Below are 15,655 nucleotides of genomic sequence, written 5' to 3' on the forward strand. Positions count from 1 at the left end.
TACCTGTGCCCCTACTCCCACCACAAGGAGATTCTGACTCGGTAAAATGGAGTGAACCCCTCTCTGTGGCTCTAGGTTCTTTTACTTGCAAGAGAAGAAACCCAGCTCAAACAGGTTTGAACAAAAATGAGTCCTGTAACTGAAGAGTGCAGGCACGGTTGAGCTTAAGCACAGTTTGATCACAGAGTTTAAATAACGCCTTCAGGAATCAGACTCTTTTCACCTCTGCTTGCCTCCTGTGTTGGTTTCATTCTCAGGCAAGATTTTTAAGTAACAGAGGCAAGATATCCCCTGTGGTTCAGTTCAGTTCAGTTGCTCAGTCATGTCCGGCTCTTTGCGACCCCATGGACTGCAGCACACCAGGCTTCCCTGTCCATCACCAACTCCCAGAGCTTGCTCAAACACATGTCCATCAAGTCGGTGATGCCATCCAACCATCTCATCCTCTGTCATCACCTTCTCATCCTGCCTTCAATCTTTCCCAGCATCAGGATCTTTTCCAATGAGTCAGTTCTCCACATCAAGTGGCCAAAGTATTGGAGTTTCAGCTTCAGCATCAGTTCTTCCAATGAATATTCAGGGCTGATTTCCTTTAGGATGGACTGGTTTGATCTGCTTGCAGTCCAAAGGACTCTCAAGGTTCTTCTCCAACACCATAGTCCAGAAGCATCAATTCTTCAGTGCTCATCTTTCTTTATGGTCCAATTTTCACATCCATACATGACTACTGGAAAAACCATATCTTTGACCAGATGGACCTTTCTTGGTAAAGTAATGTCTCTGCTTTTTAATATGCTGTCTAGGTTGCTGTCTAGGTTGGTCAGCCCCCTGTGGTAGCTGATACTCTTTCAGAAAGCCCTTCACAAAGAAATAGCATTCCTTTCCCAATCATTCCAGCCTGATTCTCCTTAGTCTGAACTTGGCCACAAGCCCATCTCAGGCCCAACCACTGTAGCCAAGGGAGATGGAGATGCTAATTGGTTAGATTAGCTCACAAACCCTAGAGACAGGAATGGGGTCAACCCTGCCAGAGCCACAGAGACTCAGCTTGGCATCACTGGCAGGGTTTTAAGGTACAGAAAACGGGTGAAGGATGGACCTCCTGCCAGAGAGAACTGCAAGAGCTAATATGTAGAAGCAGAAAAACACAGAAGATACTTTAGGAACAGTGAAGCTTGTATGCACAGGGACATTTTTTCTTAGCTCTCCATTCTGGTACCCACAGTATCTGTTTTTATCTCAGAGTGTAATCATGACCACAGATTAAATTCAAACTCTTTGCACTAGCACTGAAAGTCTATCTTCTTGCTCCAAACAAGAAATCCTGTTTTCTAGAGAGGTTGATTAACTCCAACATTGACAGAACATTGATCCAATGTTGACAGAGAATTCCCAAGTTTCCCTGACACCAGAGTCCCCCTGGATGCCTCAGGGTTCACACAGGTCATTTCTGAATGCAGGGGTCAGGCTAGGACTGCTGCACCCTCCCCCTTCAGTTCCCAATCACAGAGGCTGCCCCAGCCCCCAAATCTTTTAGATTTCATTGCCTTGGCATTCCTGAGGGCCCTTAAAGTCTTGAAAGGGAAAACATCAGCTAGAAAGGGAAGAAACTACTCTCCTAGTTCCCTTCCTCCATGTTCCTTACCCTTGCAGGGGGTTGGGAGGCTGGGGATGTGGAAGGGGAACCAAATCTACATCCCTGGCTGCTGCTGCTGCTGCTAAGTCGCTTCAGTCGTGTCCGACTCTGTGCGACGCCATAGGCGGCAGCCTACCAGGCTCCCCCGTCCCTGGGATTCTCCAGGCAAGAACACTGGAGTGGGTTGCCATTTCCCCTGGCATGTACCTCTTAGTGCAGAAATTCTCTAGCGCCCCCTGGTGGTCACTAACACTACTGTGTTCTCTCGGGGTTTATTCTGAACAGCCCAATTGAGACATCCATCATGGGGTAAGGAAACAGGCACACTTACCCCATATCCCATATTAAGGAAATGCTAGAGCTGGGACGGACCCAGAGCTCCTGGCCACCAGCCCTTTCTTCAGCATCACTTTCTATCTGCGGCATCACTTTCTATCTCTGTAGTCCTCCCTAGTGGCTAACTGACCTGGCAGGCAATGTTATAATATTTATTATTTATGATGTAAGTACTTTATTACTGTGTTGCTCTATTAAATACACCTGCCACACTTTGAGGTGTGCCATGATACTGGATTATATGTTAGTATTGATCAGGTCAATATATAAAATGTACAGTTGGCAACCCTGTTATTCTAAAATTGAATCACAGAAATGCTCCTGTCACCATACCCACTACCCACTTCTGTTTTACATTTCAGGAACCAGTCTTTTATCCCCCCATCCCTTCTCGATGTTCCTGGGAAGTAAGCTTTCTCCATAAACTCAATCCCGCCACCTCCTCATTCGCAGGAATGTCAAGAGGTGCAAGGAGATAAAGTCTCTTTGGGATACAAATGTTACTTAAAATGGGAGAGGTGACAAGAGAAGAAAGGAAACTACAAAATGGCCTTCAGGCAGCTTTCTCTACTGGACCACAGGAAATGATAGCGGAAGGGAGCCAAGGAGAGAATGGCTCACCTTTAATGGCTGCAATGGTTGGGGCAGGCTGGTCTGACAGCGGAGGGCTGGAATGAGTCTCAGACCCACAGCAGACAAGAAGAGGAGGGGTCAGGACCAGCAGGTGGGACGATTGACTGGTCTATTGGATACCCTGAAATAACCGTCTGCTCAGTTTGCATTCACCTGTACCTGGTCCTGAAAGAGAGACAAGGGCACCAGTTCTGCTGCCCCACCCCCCACCCCAGAGGGTTGACCTTTCACCCCAGAGTAAAGCTGTGATTGGTGAAGTGAGCCCCACCAAAGGCTGTGGGGCAGCTGGAGGTGCTGAGGGAGTCTGGGGAGGAAGAGAGGGGATGAGACATGACAGGGGGTGCTCAGCAGCAGCTGAAGGGAATCAGACAGTCCCGCTCAGGAGATAGACATCCATCTAGATCCCTGACAGTAACTCAACTGGGTTCCTTGGAGGATCACAAAGACTGGCTGTGCTGACTTGTCAGAAAGCAGAGTGATGCCTGGACCCTTGACTTAGCAGGAAGGCAAAGAGGACCCTCCGTGTGGATTGGGAGAAAGGAGGAGAAGCAAGCCCCAGCTCCACTCCACACCCCTTTCCTGCCTATAAATAATTCCAAGTGTCACTTCAAAGGGGACCGGGAGCGCCGGAGAGGGGCTCCCGTGGCCGGTGGGTTGGGGCAGCGGGTCCTGCACACCACGCCCCCCACCCCGGGCGAGTTTGCATAAATAAACAAATCCAAGCGGTCGGCCCCGCAGGAGGTGGAGGAGGAGAGGGGAGGAGGAGAAGGGAGTGGGGCGGGAGAGATTAGTTTGGGAAGTAGCACGGATTGCTCATCCGATCCGTGCAGCCGCAGCTCGTGTGTCAAGTTACAGAGGCGCCGGAATCGGCCCCAGCGCTCCTCGGCAGCGGCCACGACCCACCTCTGCCCATGGGGCCCTCCATGTGCACCCCTTCGCCCCGGGACTGAAACTGGCTCGCCCGGGCGACGGGAAACACCAAGAAGGACAGACAGTGCTGAATCAACTCCGGACTGCAGATACTTGAAGGGAAAGACGGGGCAGAAAGGAGAGCCGGCCAGATTTCCCTAACTTTCCTGGACTTGGAACGTTCTTCGAAGCAACATTTTTTTTTCACCTGGGTGTACCCCCCGATTACTGCTGGTTGTATTTTTTTTTTTTTTTTGCTCCCCCCGGCCCCCCACCCCACCCCCAGCTGCTATTTTTTCCATCCTCTTTGCCGAGAGCAAAGGAAAGGGACGTTTATCCAGCGACACAAGCCTTTTCCCCCACTGCCCCGGAGCTTGAGATCGCGCTTTGGGGCAGCGGCTCTCGCCTTTATTTATTCTATTTATTTATTTATTGGTTCTCAAGACGCGAGGGGATGGTACCGGAGCGCTCCGGCAAAGCGACAGCCGCCGGTGCCCGCGGCCCTGGGGAGCTGGGCGCGCCCGGGACAGTGGCGCTGGCGGTGGCGCCGGCGGAGCGCTGCGCTCGGCTGCCGAGCCCTGGGTCGTGCGGGCTGCTGGCGCTGGCTCTCTGCTCGCTAGCGCTCAGCCTGCTCGCCCACTTTCGGACGGTCGAGCTGCAGGCCCGGGTGCTGCGCCTGGAAGCGGAGCGTGGGGAGCAGCAAATGGAGCCGGCTATTTTGGGACGAGTCAACCAACTGCTGGATGAGGTCTGTGCTCTTTGTTGCTGCCTTTTATTCCCTCCCCGCGGCGCCCCCTCGCGCAGCCTCCAACTTTGGACCAGCCAGTGCCCGTGGGCTCTCTCCGCCGCACGGTGCGCCCTGGCCTCGCCCCAGTTGTTTGCGGGAGGGATGGGGCCAGGGACGGACGCTGCCCTACCAGTGGGCAGGAGGACCTGGGCGGCTAGCGTCGGACCCCTCCGCTCCCGCCTAGAGCAGGCGTCCTCCACGTTCCGCGCCGGGAGCGCCCTGAGCGCGCGGGGCAGGTGGAGGAAGGCTAGGCGCGGAGGCGCGCAAAGGCGGCCAGGTCCATTTCTCCCTCCCGGCTCCTCGCCAGGGCGGTGTGAGAGCCGCCCAGCGCCCACGCGGCGGGACTTGAGCCCGGTGGCCCCGGGCCGAGGCTTGCTGGGCCCCCGCAGCCCTCCCCATCCATCCCTCGACAATCAGTGCTGCCTTTTATTGCCATATTCTGTTGGGAAGAGAGAGGAGTGAGTTATCCCAGGGGCTGAGGGGGACAGGGAGCAGTCCTTGCAGGAGGTGGTGGGCTGGTCTCTGCCCAGACCGCTAGGGCCCAGGTGTTGGTTGTTTCGGTTCTGCTGTCCTTGGGCACAAATAAGCCCTTACGGTCTTGTTCTGAAGCTGTATTTGTTGTCCCTGGTCCCCTGGAATGGTCCCCAACATTTTGTGTCTGTGTGTCTTTCCGGGAAAAGGATGCCGAGCTTTCTCCCATTCCCAAAATATCCTTGAACCTCAGTGTGGTAGAAGCCCCTAGTGTCTCTTAGCCAGGACAATCCCGAGAGTCATGAAGAGACCCACAGTCCACAGAAAGTAGGGACACACAGTCTCAGGGGTGCCACCCGACTAGCGACTGGCCAGGAGACCATGAGGCCAGGTGACTTCTGAGGATGTGGACAGCTCAGGGGACCCAGGGCCTTGTATGAGGGGAGGATCCACAGATAAAGGCCACAGCCGTCTGGGAACAACTCCTGGAACAGGCTGACCATAGACAGTTTCCGAGGGGAAGAACTGGGGGTGCATCTCTTCCTTAGTAGGAGGTGGTGTGTGAAACAATGAAGAGCAGGAGGTCGAGCCCAGCAGGCCTGGCTTTCATCCCCACTCTGCTACTTAGAAGCTGTGCCACCTGAGGCACACACCCTAACCCGTCTGAGCCCCACTCTGCCATCACAGTGGTAGTGCTGACGGTAAACGGGAGAGCCCAGCTCTAACTGCAGCGGTGCCACGGCCATACTGGCCGATGCCCCAGTACCCTACAGCCAGGCTCTTCTCAGTGCCTCTACCAGGCAAAGGCTGGCACTTGCCGAACCAGCCGTCCGGGGCAATCACGGAGAGTGAGGTCAGAGGGCCAGAGCAGAGCACGTTTACTGATGCCAGAGGTGCACCCGTGACTGCTGCCGTCAGCTCATTCCCACGCCCTGCCGGGCCCCAGGGAAGCCAGAGGACTCCATCAAGCCACCCACGGTCCTCTGGGACTCTGGGGGGAAGCTGGTGGACTCTGCAGTGCCGGCAGACGGCCTGTGGTGGCTGGTTGGCAGTGCAGAGGGAACTGCTGCATGGTAGGGAGGGTGTTGGGACGTGAAGGCTGCCTCAGGTATCCCCGGGGTCCTGGCTGCTGAGGGACAAACATCTGACCCTGAGTGTGCTGCTCAGTTCCTCTCTCCATCGTCTCCCCTTCCTGGCCCCTCCTGCTGGCCAGGGCGTGCCCCTGCCCTTTCCTCAATCCTGGCTTCCTCTGCTTAAGACTTAGCTAGGCCAAGTCTCAAGCTCTCAGGACCTTGGGGCTGACAGTGTTATTATCTGCCAGGCTGAGCCTTCCTGTCTAAACTCCTACTGGCTGTCAAACCCCCATGTTACAGATGGGGGAACCAAGGCTCAGAGTGGGGCAGTAGATTTCCCAGGGTCACGTGGCAAGATCCTAAACTAGAGGAAGCTTCCAGGGACTCTGCCCCAGTGCTCTCCCCAGGCTGTCTGCCACCTTCCATTGTCCACCCTCATGCACTTATTCCGAAAGTGAACCTGAGAGCCAGCTGTGAGTCAAGCGTTGTGGGGCAGGGGGCACATTTCTGCCCTCTCAAGCTTACAGGCAAATAGGACACAGAGAAGGGAGTGGACAGTGACCACATCATGTGGAAAATTATATGAGAATGGAAGCAGAGAAGGTCTAGGGCTCCTGATGGCAGTGGCTCCCTGGGAAAGTGATTTTTCAAGTGAAGACTTACAGGGTGACTAGGAGGTTTCCAGGCAAATGGGGATGAGGATGGGGCAAAAGGAACAGCTTCTGGAAGCTGAAAACCAGAGAGAGAGACAGGTAGCCGAGGTCAAGAGGGGCCTTAGGGACACTTTGATCTTTGTAAGAGCAATGGGGAGCCATGGAGGGATCTTGAGGAAGGCAGTGATGTACACAGAATGAGATGAAGAGCCAGGTAGAGCAGGGACGCCAAATAGGAGGTTAGTATGGACCAAAGAGGACAGTGACCTGGCCCGGGGCACTTGTGGAGACAGAGAGGAATGAATGGAAATGGCAGCGTCAGTGGTGGGACCTGAGGTCAGTGGCAGAGGGCGTTGGGACAGAGGGAGGGAGCGGTCCTGTGGGGGAGGGGGCAGGTGACCTGGTCTATATGGCGATGACCTCAGGAGCCCTCTCCTGGAGGGGCCTGCAGGCCAGTGGCTCTGGAAGGGACTCTCTCAAGGCTGCACTGTCCCGTATAGTAAGCACTAGTCACATGTGACTCATTAGACTTAAGTTAATTAAAACTCTAAAATGTAGTTCCCCAGTCACAGTAAGCCACCTTTCATATAACTGCTCAATAGATACCTGAATGGCCAGAAGGCAGGACAGTGCAGCCTTAGAACATGGGCGTTACCGCATAAAGATCCGTGGGATGATGCTGTGCCCGAAGCAGGCAGCGTCTGGGCAGCAAAGGTGTTCAGGAGCAACTCCACGCTTTCCTCTCCTCCACCCTTTCCTCTCCGTGGTCTGTTCTCCCAGGTCAGAACAAAGAGCAGAGTGAGGAGAAAGGTGAGAACTGGGTCCAGTGGAAACTCCCAGGTGAGGACAGGGGGATGGTTTTGCTGTGGAATGAGTCTGTGAAATGGGTATGCAGAGGACTCCTGCCCACGAGGGCCCAAAGGCACCCCGTGTGCCAGGATTCCAGCTGGGCCTTGCCAGTCATGTGGCCTCAGGCAAGCCACGACACACGCCCTCACCTCATATCCCTTCTCTGTGAAGCCCTGGCCCTGCCTTCCTCTTGGGGCTGCTGTGGGGCTCTCAGGAGATGGCAGATGGAACATTGCACTAAAAGGTATCACCACATCAGGTCACAAGTGCTTCTGGAGAGCTCCCTGGAGCGCGGGGCAGACAAAGGCAATCCATTCTAGAGCCGTGAGACTGGGTCACTCCCTGGAGGATGGAGGAAGGGCCATGGGGAAGCACACAGCCTGGGCAATGGCCGGGAGGCAGAGGTCCAGGGGCACATGCTCACCACCCATCCCAGTGGGGAAATTAGCATGCTGGGGGTGGAGGCGCGTCTGGGAGACAGGAGGAAGAGGGAAGGCCAGGCTGAGGCGACTCCACAGGAGAGAAGCCTGGAGTGAGGGGAGGCAAGGGCAGATGTGAGCAGAGGCTGCGATCTGAGCTACTGGGAGGGGGGTGGGTCGCGGCCAGGAGAGGAGTGTGGGGGCGGGCGCCCGCTCAGGGGAGTTGGGAGTGTGGCTTCCAGACCGCAGCTCCAGCTCTTCCCCCATCAGCGCCTCTCTCCCGGTCTGGGACCCTTAATGAGCGCTCCAGCTGCCCGTTAGTTGATTTGCTTGCTGTGAGAAAAAAAAAAATGGAATGTCCCAAATGGAGGAAATCAGATGTCACCTAGGGCTGGGCAGACAGTGTGCGATGACAGAGAAGAGGGTGGAATTCAAACTTGCCAAATCCATTTTACAGGCTGAGGGGGAGCAAGGGGGTGTCAGCCACCTTCAAGGTGATTGCTGAGGGAGGCCAGGCTGATTCCCCTTCCCCAACCATAAGAGTAACAACAACTCTGATAGGAGGGCCTTGTGTTTGTAGGGTATGTACAATGGCCAGTGCCATGCACATTATCTCTTTCAATCCTCATGACTTCCCTAAGGATTGACATGCTCATTACCCCCATTTTACAGATAAGAAGACTGATATCACTGTACCTCCATCCCACTGTCTCTGATTCAGTCCTTTGGGTATTGATGGCATTTTCCACTCCAAGAATCCCCTGGGAGAGGAAGTGGTTGAAATTTCCAGGTTAAAATGTCAAGGAACCCCAGGCAGACTCTTTCATCCCTAAAAATAATAATAACAACCCTTACAAGAGGAAAGCCTCACATTTATAGAGTGTGTACAGGAGCCCCTTACTGAACTCTTTCCAGGGACATTTGGAGGAGAGATCAAAGCAGTGGCTGAGAGATTGGGGCTCTGGATGGGGTCCTTTGGGAATGAAGCACTGAGATGGGGCAGGAGCAGGCTCTTAAACAGAGAATGTGTGTGGCAAGACCTGTGTAGTGTCCTGTGAGCATCCCAGGTGCCTGGACCTCAGTTAATGGACAGACCTTAGATCCAGGTGTCCTCAGATGCAGCCAGCGCTCCCCTGAGTCAGTCTTAAAACTACCCCTCTTTTCATGCTGTGAGTAAATGACTAGTCTTAAATGACTAGTTTTAATAGAGGAAAGACCCTTAGAGACCCTGAAGTCTAGTCCCCTCACTCTACTGATGAGAAAACAGGTCCAAAGCTTCACACCAGGCCTCAGATGAACCTGGAGTTAGGACCTCTGTCTCCAGCAGGCATCTCTCTTCCACACCACACCTTCTCCTTTCTGGACAATAGTATTTGTCTGGCCAGGTGGTGGCCAAGACAAGGCAAATGTGTGCTTCAGTCTCCACTTCTTGGCCCTCAGCAGACATTATTAATCACTTGCCACACATTTTCTCACTGAGCTTACATACAGCCTTAGAATCCTCTTCAACACAGGAAACCACTACCCCACTAGCAAGAGCTGACATTCAAGACAAAGAGCTATTGGGGAATTCCCTGGCAGTCCAGTGGTTAGGACTCAGTGCTTTTACTGCCAAGGACCTGGGTTCAATCCCTGGTTGGGAAACTAAGATCCTGCAAGCTGTGCAGCATAGCTTAAGGAAAAAAAGCCAAAGAACTATTTCCTGACTCTAGTTTTTAAAAAATACAGAGCAATATTTACTGGAGATAAAACTAGGGAGAGTTGTTAAAGTTTCATAGCTTCTCTGAAAGCCTTAAAACTAGCAAATAGCTCCAAACCACACTGAGGACTCCCAGCCCTCATAGGAAGAGGGTGGGAAAAAGTCAAAGCATCTGAAACAAAAGGCCGTCTGCCTTATGCGTAGTCTCACAACTTGACACTCTCAGAGAGATGCCTTTTCCCCTTATTCCAGACTTGCCCCCATGCCTCTGGAAAGTCTTCCCAAAACACCCTGACCCAAAATGGCCCTTCCCCCGCTGACTTCCTGAAGAACTGCCTGGCCGGGCCAAGTATCTAACTCAGAGAAGGAAAATAGGGCACCTGCTGACTTCTCTTACCCCAGAACCATAGCAGGCATTACTAATCACTCAACACATGCCCATTGAGCCTACCTAGGTTTCAGAATCCTTCTCAACACAGCTCTCCAGGTGGCCACTCCCAGTCTACTGGAGTCAATGCACAAGATAAAATCTGTTGCCAACCATGGCTTAGATTCAGACACATTGTGCAGTGAGCCCTCCTCTCCACTGCCTTTCGACATCTTATCTCTCCATTTGATCACATACAACCCAATGGGCAGGGGCAAGAGCTCGCTGGTCTCCAGTCCTTCACTGAGGCTAGCCTGAGGCTTTGCACAGAGTAGGCAGCCCTCACCAATTAGCTGCTGATTTAAGGTCCCACTGCCAGAGGCCAGTGAAGCCATCTCAGAAGTCAGCTATCTTCTGCCCACTCCCCCAACCCAGACCCAGCTATCTGCCCAGCATTTGCTCAGGGGCTGTGCCCTGGAGCTGGTGTTTTGCAGCAGTCAGTAGAGACTGAATTGAGGAACTCCTCCTGAGTCAGAGCTGCACCCCAGGTCCCAGCTGAGAGTGGGGATGGCTCAGTGTGATGTGTCCTCACCTGGACAGAGCAGCTGGGAGCATCCCTCCTCTGCCATTACCTAGTTGTATGACCTGAGTCTCAGTGCCCCAACCTGAAAAATGGGCACAACATCCTCTTAATAGTGTTGTTGCAGGATTCAGATAATAACAACTGGAACCATTACAGCCTCACTCATCACTGGTGGAGACAAAATGAGGCTGCCTCATGTCCACAACTTTTTTTAAGTGTAAATAGAATTTTTGATAAAAATGAAGTACAATTTTGAACACACCAAAATGATTAGTTAAACTTGATAAAAATAAGTGTAATGTTTGCGGCAGAGCAACTTGTTCTATGCAGAGAGCCAACTCTTTGGAAAAGACCACATCTATTAATTAATTCTCACAACAATCCTATGAAGTGGTTATATTTTTACTATTTGCTTCTTACAGAGAAGAATGTGGAGGCCCAGAGAAGTTGCTTTACTTTCCCAAGGTCACATTGCTGCTAGTAAGTAGCAGAGCCTGAAACCCAGGTAGTGTGGCCCCAGAGCTGGCATTCAGAGCCACACGTATAGACGATCTGTATAAAGCACCACTAAGTCAGCTGAGGCAGGTCACAGAGGCCAGGCTCAGGGACTGTTCAGTTTGGTTTGTCACAGAGGTGGCATTGACCGAGCTGACCTGATGTCAGCTCACATTACCATCTTTGTTTTAAGAATAGCACCGAGGCTTACATCAAGTCTTGGTGATGAGGACCCTCAGGAAAGTCCCAGTCCAGCCTTGGCTTCCAGAATGTTTGGGCTTCCAGGAGGGAGGGGCTGGGTCTTGTCCTTTGGACACTGAACTGTCCTCTAAGGAAGCTTAGCCCCAAATCTGGGAGTCATCCCCAGGCAGAGCAGAGTTGTTCAGGAAGAAGATTCTGCACAAGTCCCTATCTCAGCCCTGCTGTATCACCCTGCCCTCGCTTTTTTTCTCCCTCCTCTGCCCTGCTGCCTTCCTGTATAATGTGCATCTATCTGACTGCCTCTGTAGTTTCTTGAGTGTTTTCTTTTGGGGCAAAATAAGGATAAAAGTCCTCTAGAAACGTAACTTTTAAAAGTGACTCTCCCTTCCTCTCATGTCTGCACACCCTCCAAGGCCTACCCCTGGACTGGTGATGAGTCAGCTGCATAATGGTACCTGCAGGACTTTAAAATATACCAGGGCTGACCCCTCTTCCCTCAACCCTGATGTGGATCCCTGTGGGCAGGATCTGGCAGTGGGTTGTCTAACAAGCTCCACAGTTGACAGTCCCTCCCAAGTTGCTCTGCAGCAAACATTGCTCTTATTTTTATAAATATTTCTTTTAACTAACCATTTTGGTGTGTTCAAAATTGTACTTCATTTTTATCAAAAGAGACAGAGACAGAAACTGTATCTGTTCCCCTGAGCCAGGATCACCCTGTGCAGTTTACCCAGGGCCCCTTGCCTGAGTCCAGAGCAGTGCTTCAGGGGCTGATGGTGGCAGTCATGAGGGTCACAGTGAGATTCAGTAACACTCCTACCACACACTGCATGGTTTGAAAGTATGGGAGGGTTAAAGAAGGGGAAGCATTGGGGTTAATTGTTTTTGGAGCAGGGTGTTGGGTTTTGGTTTTGGTCTTGTGTGTCCATGCTAAGTCACTTCAGTCGTGTCTGACTCCTTGCGACCCCATGGACTGTAGCCCACCAGGCTCCTCTGTCCATGGGATCCTCCAGGCAAGAATACTGGAGTGGGTTGCCGTGTCTTCCTCCAGGGGGTCGTCCCCACCCAGGGAGCAAACCAGTGTCGCTTAAATCTCCTGCATTGGCAGGCAGGTTCTTTACCACTAGCATCCTTGGTTTTTATATATATATATATATTCCCCCCCCCCCTTTGGCTGCAGAGGCTCTGTATTGAGGCACACAGGCTTAGTTGTCCTGCAGCATCTTAGCAGTGGGATCTTAGCTCCCGATCAGGAATGGAACCTATGTCCCCGGCACTGAGAAGTGTGTTCTCAGCCACCAAACCACCAGGGAAGCTCCCTGGTCTTAGTTTTTCAAAGAATAAAATCAGCTGAGAGTTTGTCATCCATCCAGAAGGAAGGTGGTTACAGGAGAAGCCTTAGGAATGCTTCTCCCACCTCTTTTGGTTGGATTCTTCCCCTCCCAGAAGCAGTCTTATTGAGTCCTCAGTAAATTGGAAAGAAAGTCAGTGAGCTCCTCCAAGGGAAACTGAGGCCCGGGTGCAGAGAGGGGCTGGGAGGGCCAGAGGAGGCTGGGGTCCTGGCTGTTCCACGTCTTGTCTGCTTGGCGGGCAGGCTCCAGCAGCAGCCTCAAATGGGCACTCCCGTCTCCTGTCTACAGACCTCCCCCTGGGGTGCTGGCCTCCCTGCAAAATCTCTTTGTGCCCCAAAGGGCGGGGATGTGGCTGTTGGCAGCAAGGACTCCTCCAATCCTTCAAAGGGGGAGGGCAAACGAAGTACAAAGGGGCAGAACTGCCCGCCTAAGAGGCTGGGCACAGCCTTTCCGGGAGACACTGGACCCCTGTCTCCCCTCCTGGAGGCTATTGTGGATTTTCCCAAAACCCCAACATGGCTGGAATCTACATGGACTGGGCCTCCTCAGCCCCCTTTCTTCACCTTTCCCTCATCCCCACCTTCCCTGGCCTTCCCGATGCCCACGGTCCAAAGCGAAGTCTCTGTCTTTCCTTAACTCAGCTCCTAAGCTGCCACGGGCAGCTCTGGTCCACCCTGCCCCCTGCCAGGCTGCTCATTCCTACCTGTTTTTTAAGTTCAGCCAGGGAGGCCCTACTGCCCCCGGAGGACACATCTTCCCCACAAAGGCTGTCACAGGACGTGGGGCTCTGCCATCCTCGGGACTTTACACCTGCAGTCTCCTGTACACTACAGAGGCCCCGTGAAGGTGCCTCTTCAGCCACCACTTGGAGGTTTTCTGCATCAGATCCTGTTCTGACAAGGTGGCCTGTGAGGCAGGACAGGAAGCGTGACCTCTGGGAACAGGGGTGAAGAAAGGGGGCTGGTTAAAGGGGCATCAGCTGGGGTTCTCCCAGAAACAGCCTAAGTGACTTCCCTGGGAGCTGGAGAGGAGGAGACTTGGGAAGTGACATGGGAAGTGAGGGTGGTCCTGCCACCTCCAGCATCTCCCTACTCATGGAATCAGTGTTAGAAGGAAAGGAGTCATGTGCTAGAATGAGTTCCCAAAACGTCCCTGGTTCTCAGACTTGCACACCCTCAGTAACGAGGAGATCACTACCTTATGCAGCTGGCTGCTCCAGGATTAGACAGCTCGGGCTGTAACGTTGTATGTGTTCTTCATCTCCTCAGAGCTCTAGATCCATCCTACACTGCCATCCCACTCCTCCAGCATGTCTTGAAAGCACCTCAAATTCAGTGTCTCTAAGCTAGCAGGACGTCCGCCCCTGCACACCCAGCACTGCACGTCCTGACTCCAGGACGGACTGAACTTTCTCAGCCTTCCACAGAGTCATCCTCTTCTGTGTGTCATGCCTGCCTCGAGCCACCCAAGCCGCCCTTGGCTCTCCCAGGCCATGGCAGGAGACCCCACTCATCTGCCCCGCCCCCTTCATCATCTGCATGGCAGCCAGGATAGTCTTTCAAAAATTCTAAGTATGATCACCCCAGTTCTCTGATTACAGCCCTTCAGTGACTTCATATTGCTTCTTACTGTGATTCTTGAGGGGAGGCCCTTGCCACCCTCTGTAGCCTCATGGTTCACCTTCTCTTAGGGTCCAGCCAAATGGCTGTATGTGGTCATGGCTAAGAGCACAGATTCTGGACCCAGATTGCTGGATTCAAGCCCAGCTCTGCTAATTACTGACTGTGTGACCTTGGGCAAGTGGGTTAACTTCTCTGTGCTTTGGCTTGTATCTCTATAAAATGGGGTTAAGGATAGTAAGAGTATCGCCCTCTTACGTGTGTTGTTTTTAGGATTAAAGAAAGTTAAAACAAGTGCTTTGAGCAGTGCCTGGCACTCCAGGAATAGATGTTGCAGTCTCCTGAAAAAAGTCAATCTCCCCACTCGCCCACCCACTTAGGACAGGCACAAGGAGAGGGTCAGGGGCACAGAGCCATGTTCAGATGTTGCCTCTGCTGTTCTTGGCTGTGTGCTAGTTAATTCACCTGTCTCTGTCTCAGTTTCCTCGTTCGTGGGTGGGTTTCTGTGAGTGCTGAGTGAGTTAATATGCGTAAGACTGCTGCCTGGTTTCTGAGAAGCACCTTATTATATCAGATCTTTGCCGTTTCCCCCATACCTGGGCCCCTCCCCTGGCAGGTGGCTGGGCACCCTCAGATGTCAGCTCAGCTGCCACTTTCCCTTGATGCACCAGCCGAGTCAGTGCCCCCGGACGGGCTCGCGACACCTCACCCCTCCTGCCAGAGCTCTGATGACACGGGCTGCTTCACGCTGATGTGTGGTTCCCCTCCCTGGAGAGTAAGCCCCATGAGGGCAGCCTCCATGTCTGCCCTGCTCACACGTGGGGCCCCAGCACTTTGCATGGCTCTGCAAACAGAGATGCTCGATACCCACTCGTGAGAGGGAAAGTGGGGGAGAGGCTCTGATCTCCATCCCAGCACTCTTGCCTCCAGCCCCTCCCCACTCTACTGTGGGGGACCCTGCTTCATCCTGCACTGGATGTAGGGATGACCTCAGGCCCGCCGAAACTGGAGGTCCTAGGCCTCGTGCTAACCCAGCGCCCATCCTGTTTCCTGTCTCCTGAGGCTGCAGCAGAGTCTTAGCTGAGCTGGAAGAACTTTCTTATACGAAGGCTGGAAAGTTCACACCGGGGCGTGCACCTCTATCCCCAAGTTTTCTGGCCTGCAGAGCCTAAAGCAATGTCCCTCTGTGATTCTGGTGAAATGGGGAGGCAGCAGCAGCTCATGGCATCTAGAGAGTCTCCTGTTTCGTGGCCCTGGGAGTCTGTGATCAGACGCCAAGTCCCTTGCACAAAGAGAATGGGGGAGGAAGGAAGAAGACAGTTTTTCAGACTGCCCCAGGGCACCCGCTTCTGGCCCCCAGCACACAGTCTCCCAGAGCAGACAGGGCGAGTCCAGTTTGTGTGGGTGTGGGCTGAGTGTCTCGGTTTCCTCTACTTTGATTTCATCCCACTGAGCTGCCTGCGCTCAGGGGCAGGCAGCCACACGCGGGCCCGTCCCCTTAACAAATCCCTCTGTCCATCTCCTGCCTTTTCTGGGATCCAGCCTTTGCTTCTCCTTGGATTGCCCTCCCCTG

At 53.2% G+C, this 15,655-nt stretch overlaps 1 protein-coding gene across 3 annotated transcripts in view; it reads left to right on the plus strand.

Annotated features, from left to right (window-relative positions):
- Positions 1 to 3,427: 3,427 nt before the first annotated feature.
- The window catches only part of COL13A1 (collagen type XIII alpha 1 chain), a 150,495-nt gene continuing 138,267 nt past the window's right edge, over positions 3,428 to 15,655 (plus strand). For all 3 annotated transcript variants that reach the window (XM_061161702.1, XM_061161703.1, XM_061161704.1), the window contains exon 1: positions 3,428 to 4,262. In XM_061161702.1, coding sequence (XP_061017685.1) covers positions 3,969 to 4,262 — 294 coding nt within the window. In that variant the 5' untranslated portion in view covers positions 3,428 to 3,968. The remainder of the gene's footprint in view (positions 4,263 to 15,655) is intronic.

This window comes from Dama dama, chromosome 15, assembly GCF_033118175.1.
Source record: "Dama dama isolate Ldn47 chromosome 15, ASM3311817v1, whole genome shotgun sequence".
NCBI classification, from domain to species: Eukaryota; Metazoa; Chordata; class Mammalia; order Artiodactyla; family Cervidae; genus Dama; species Dama dama.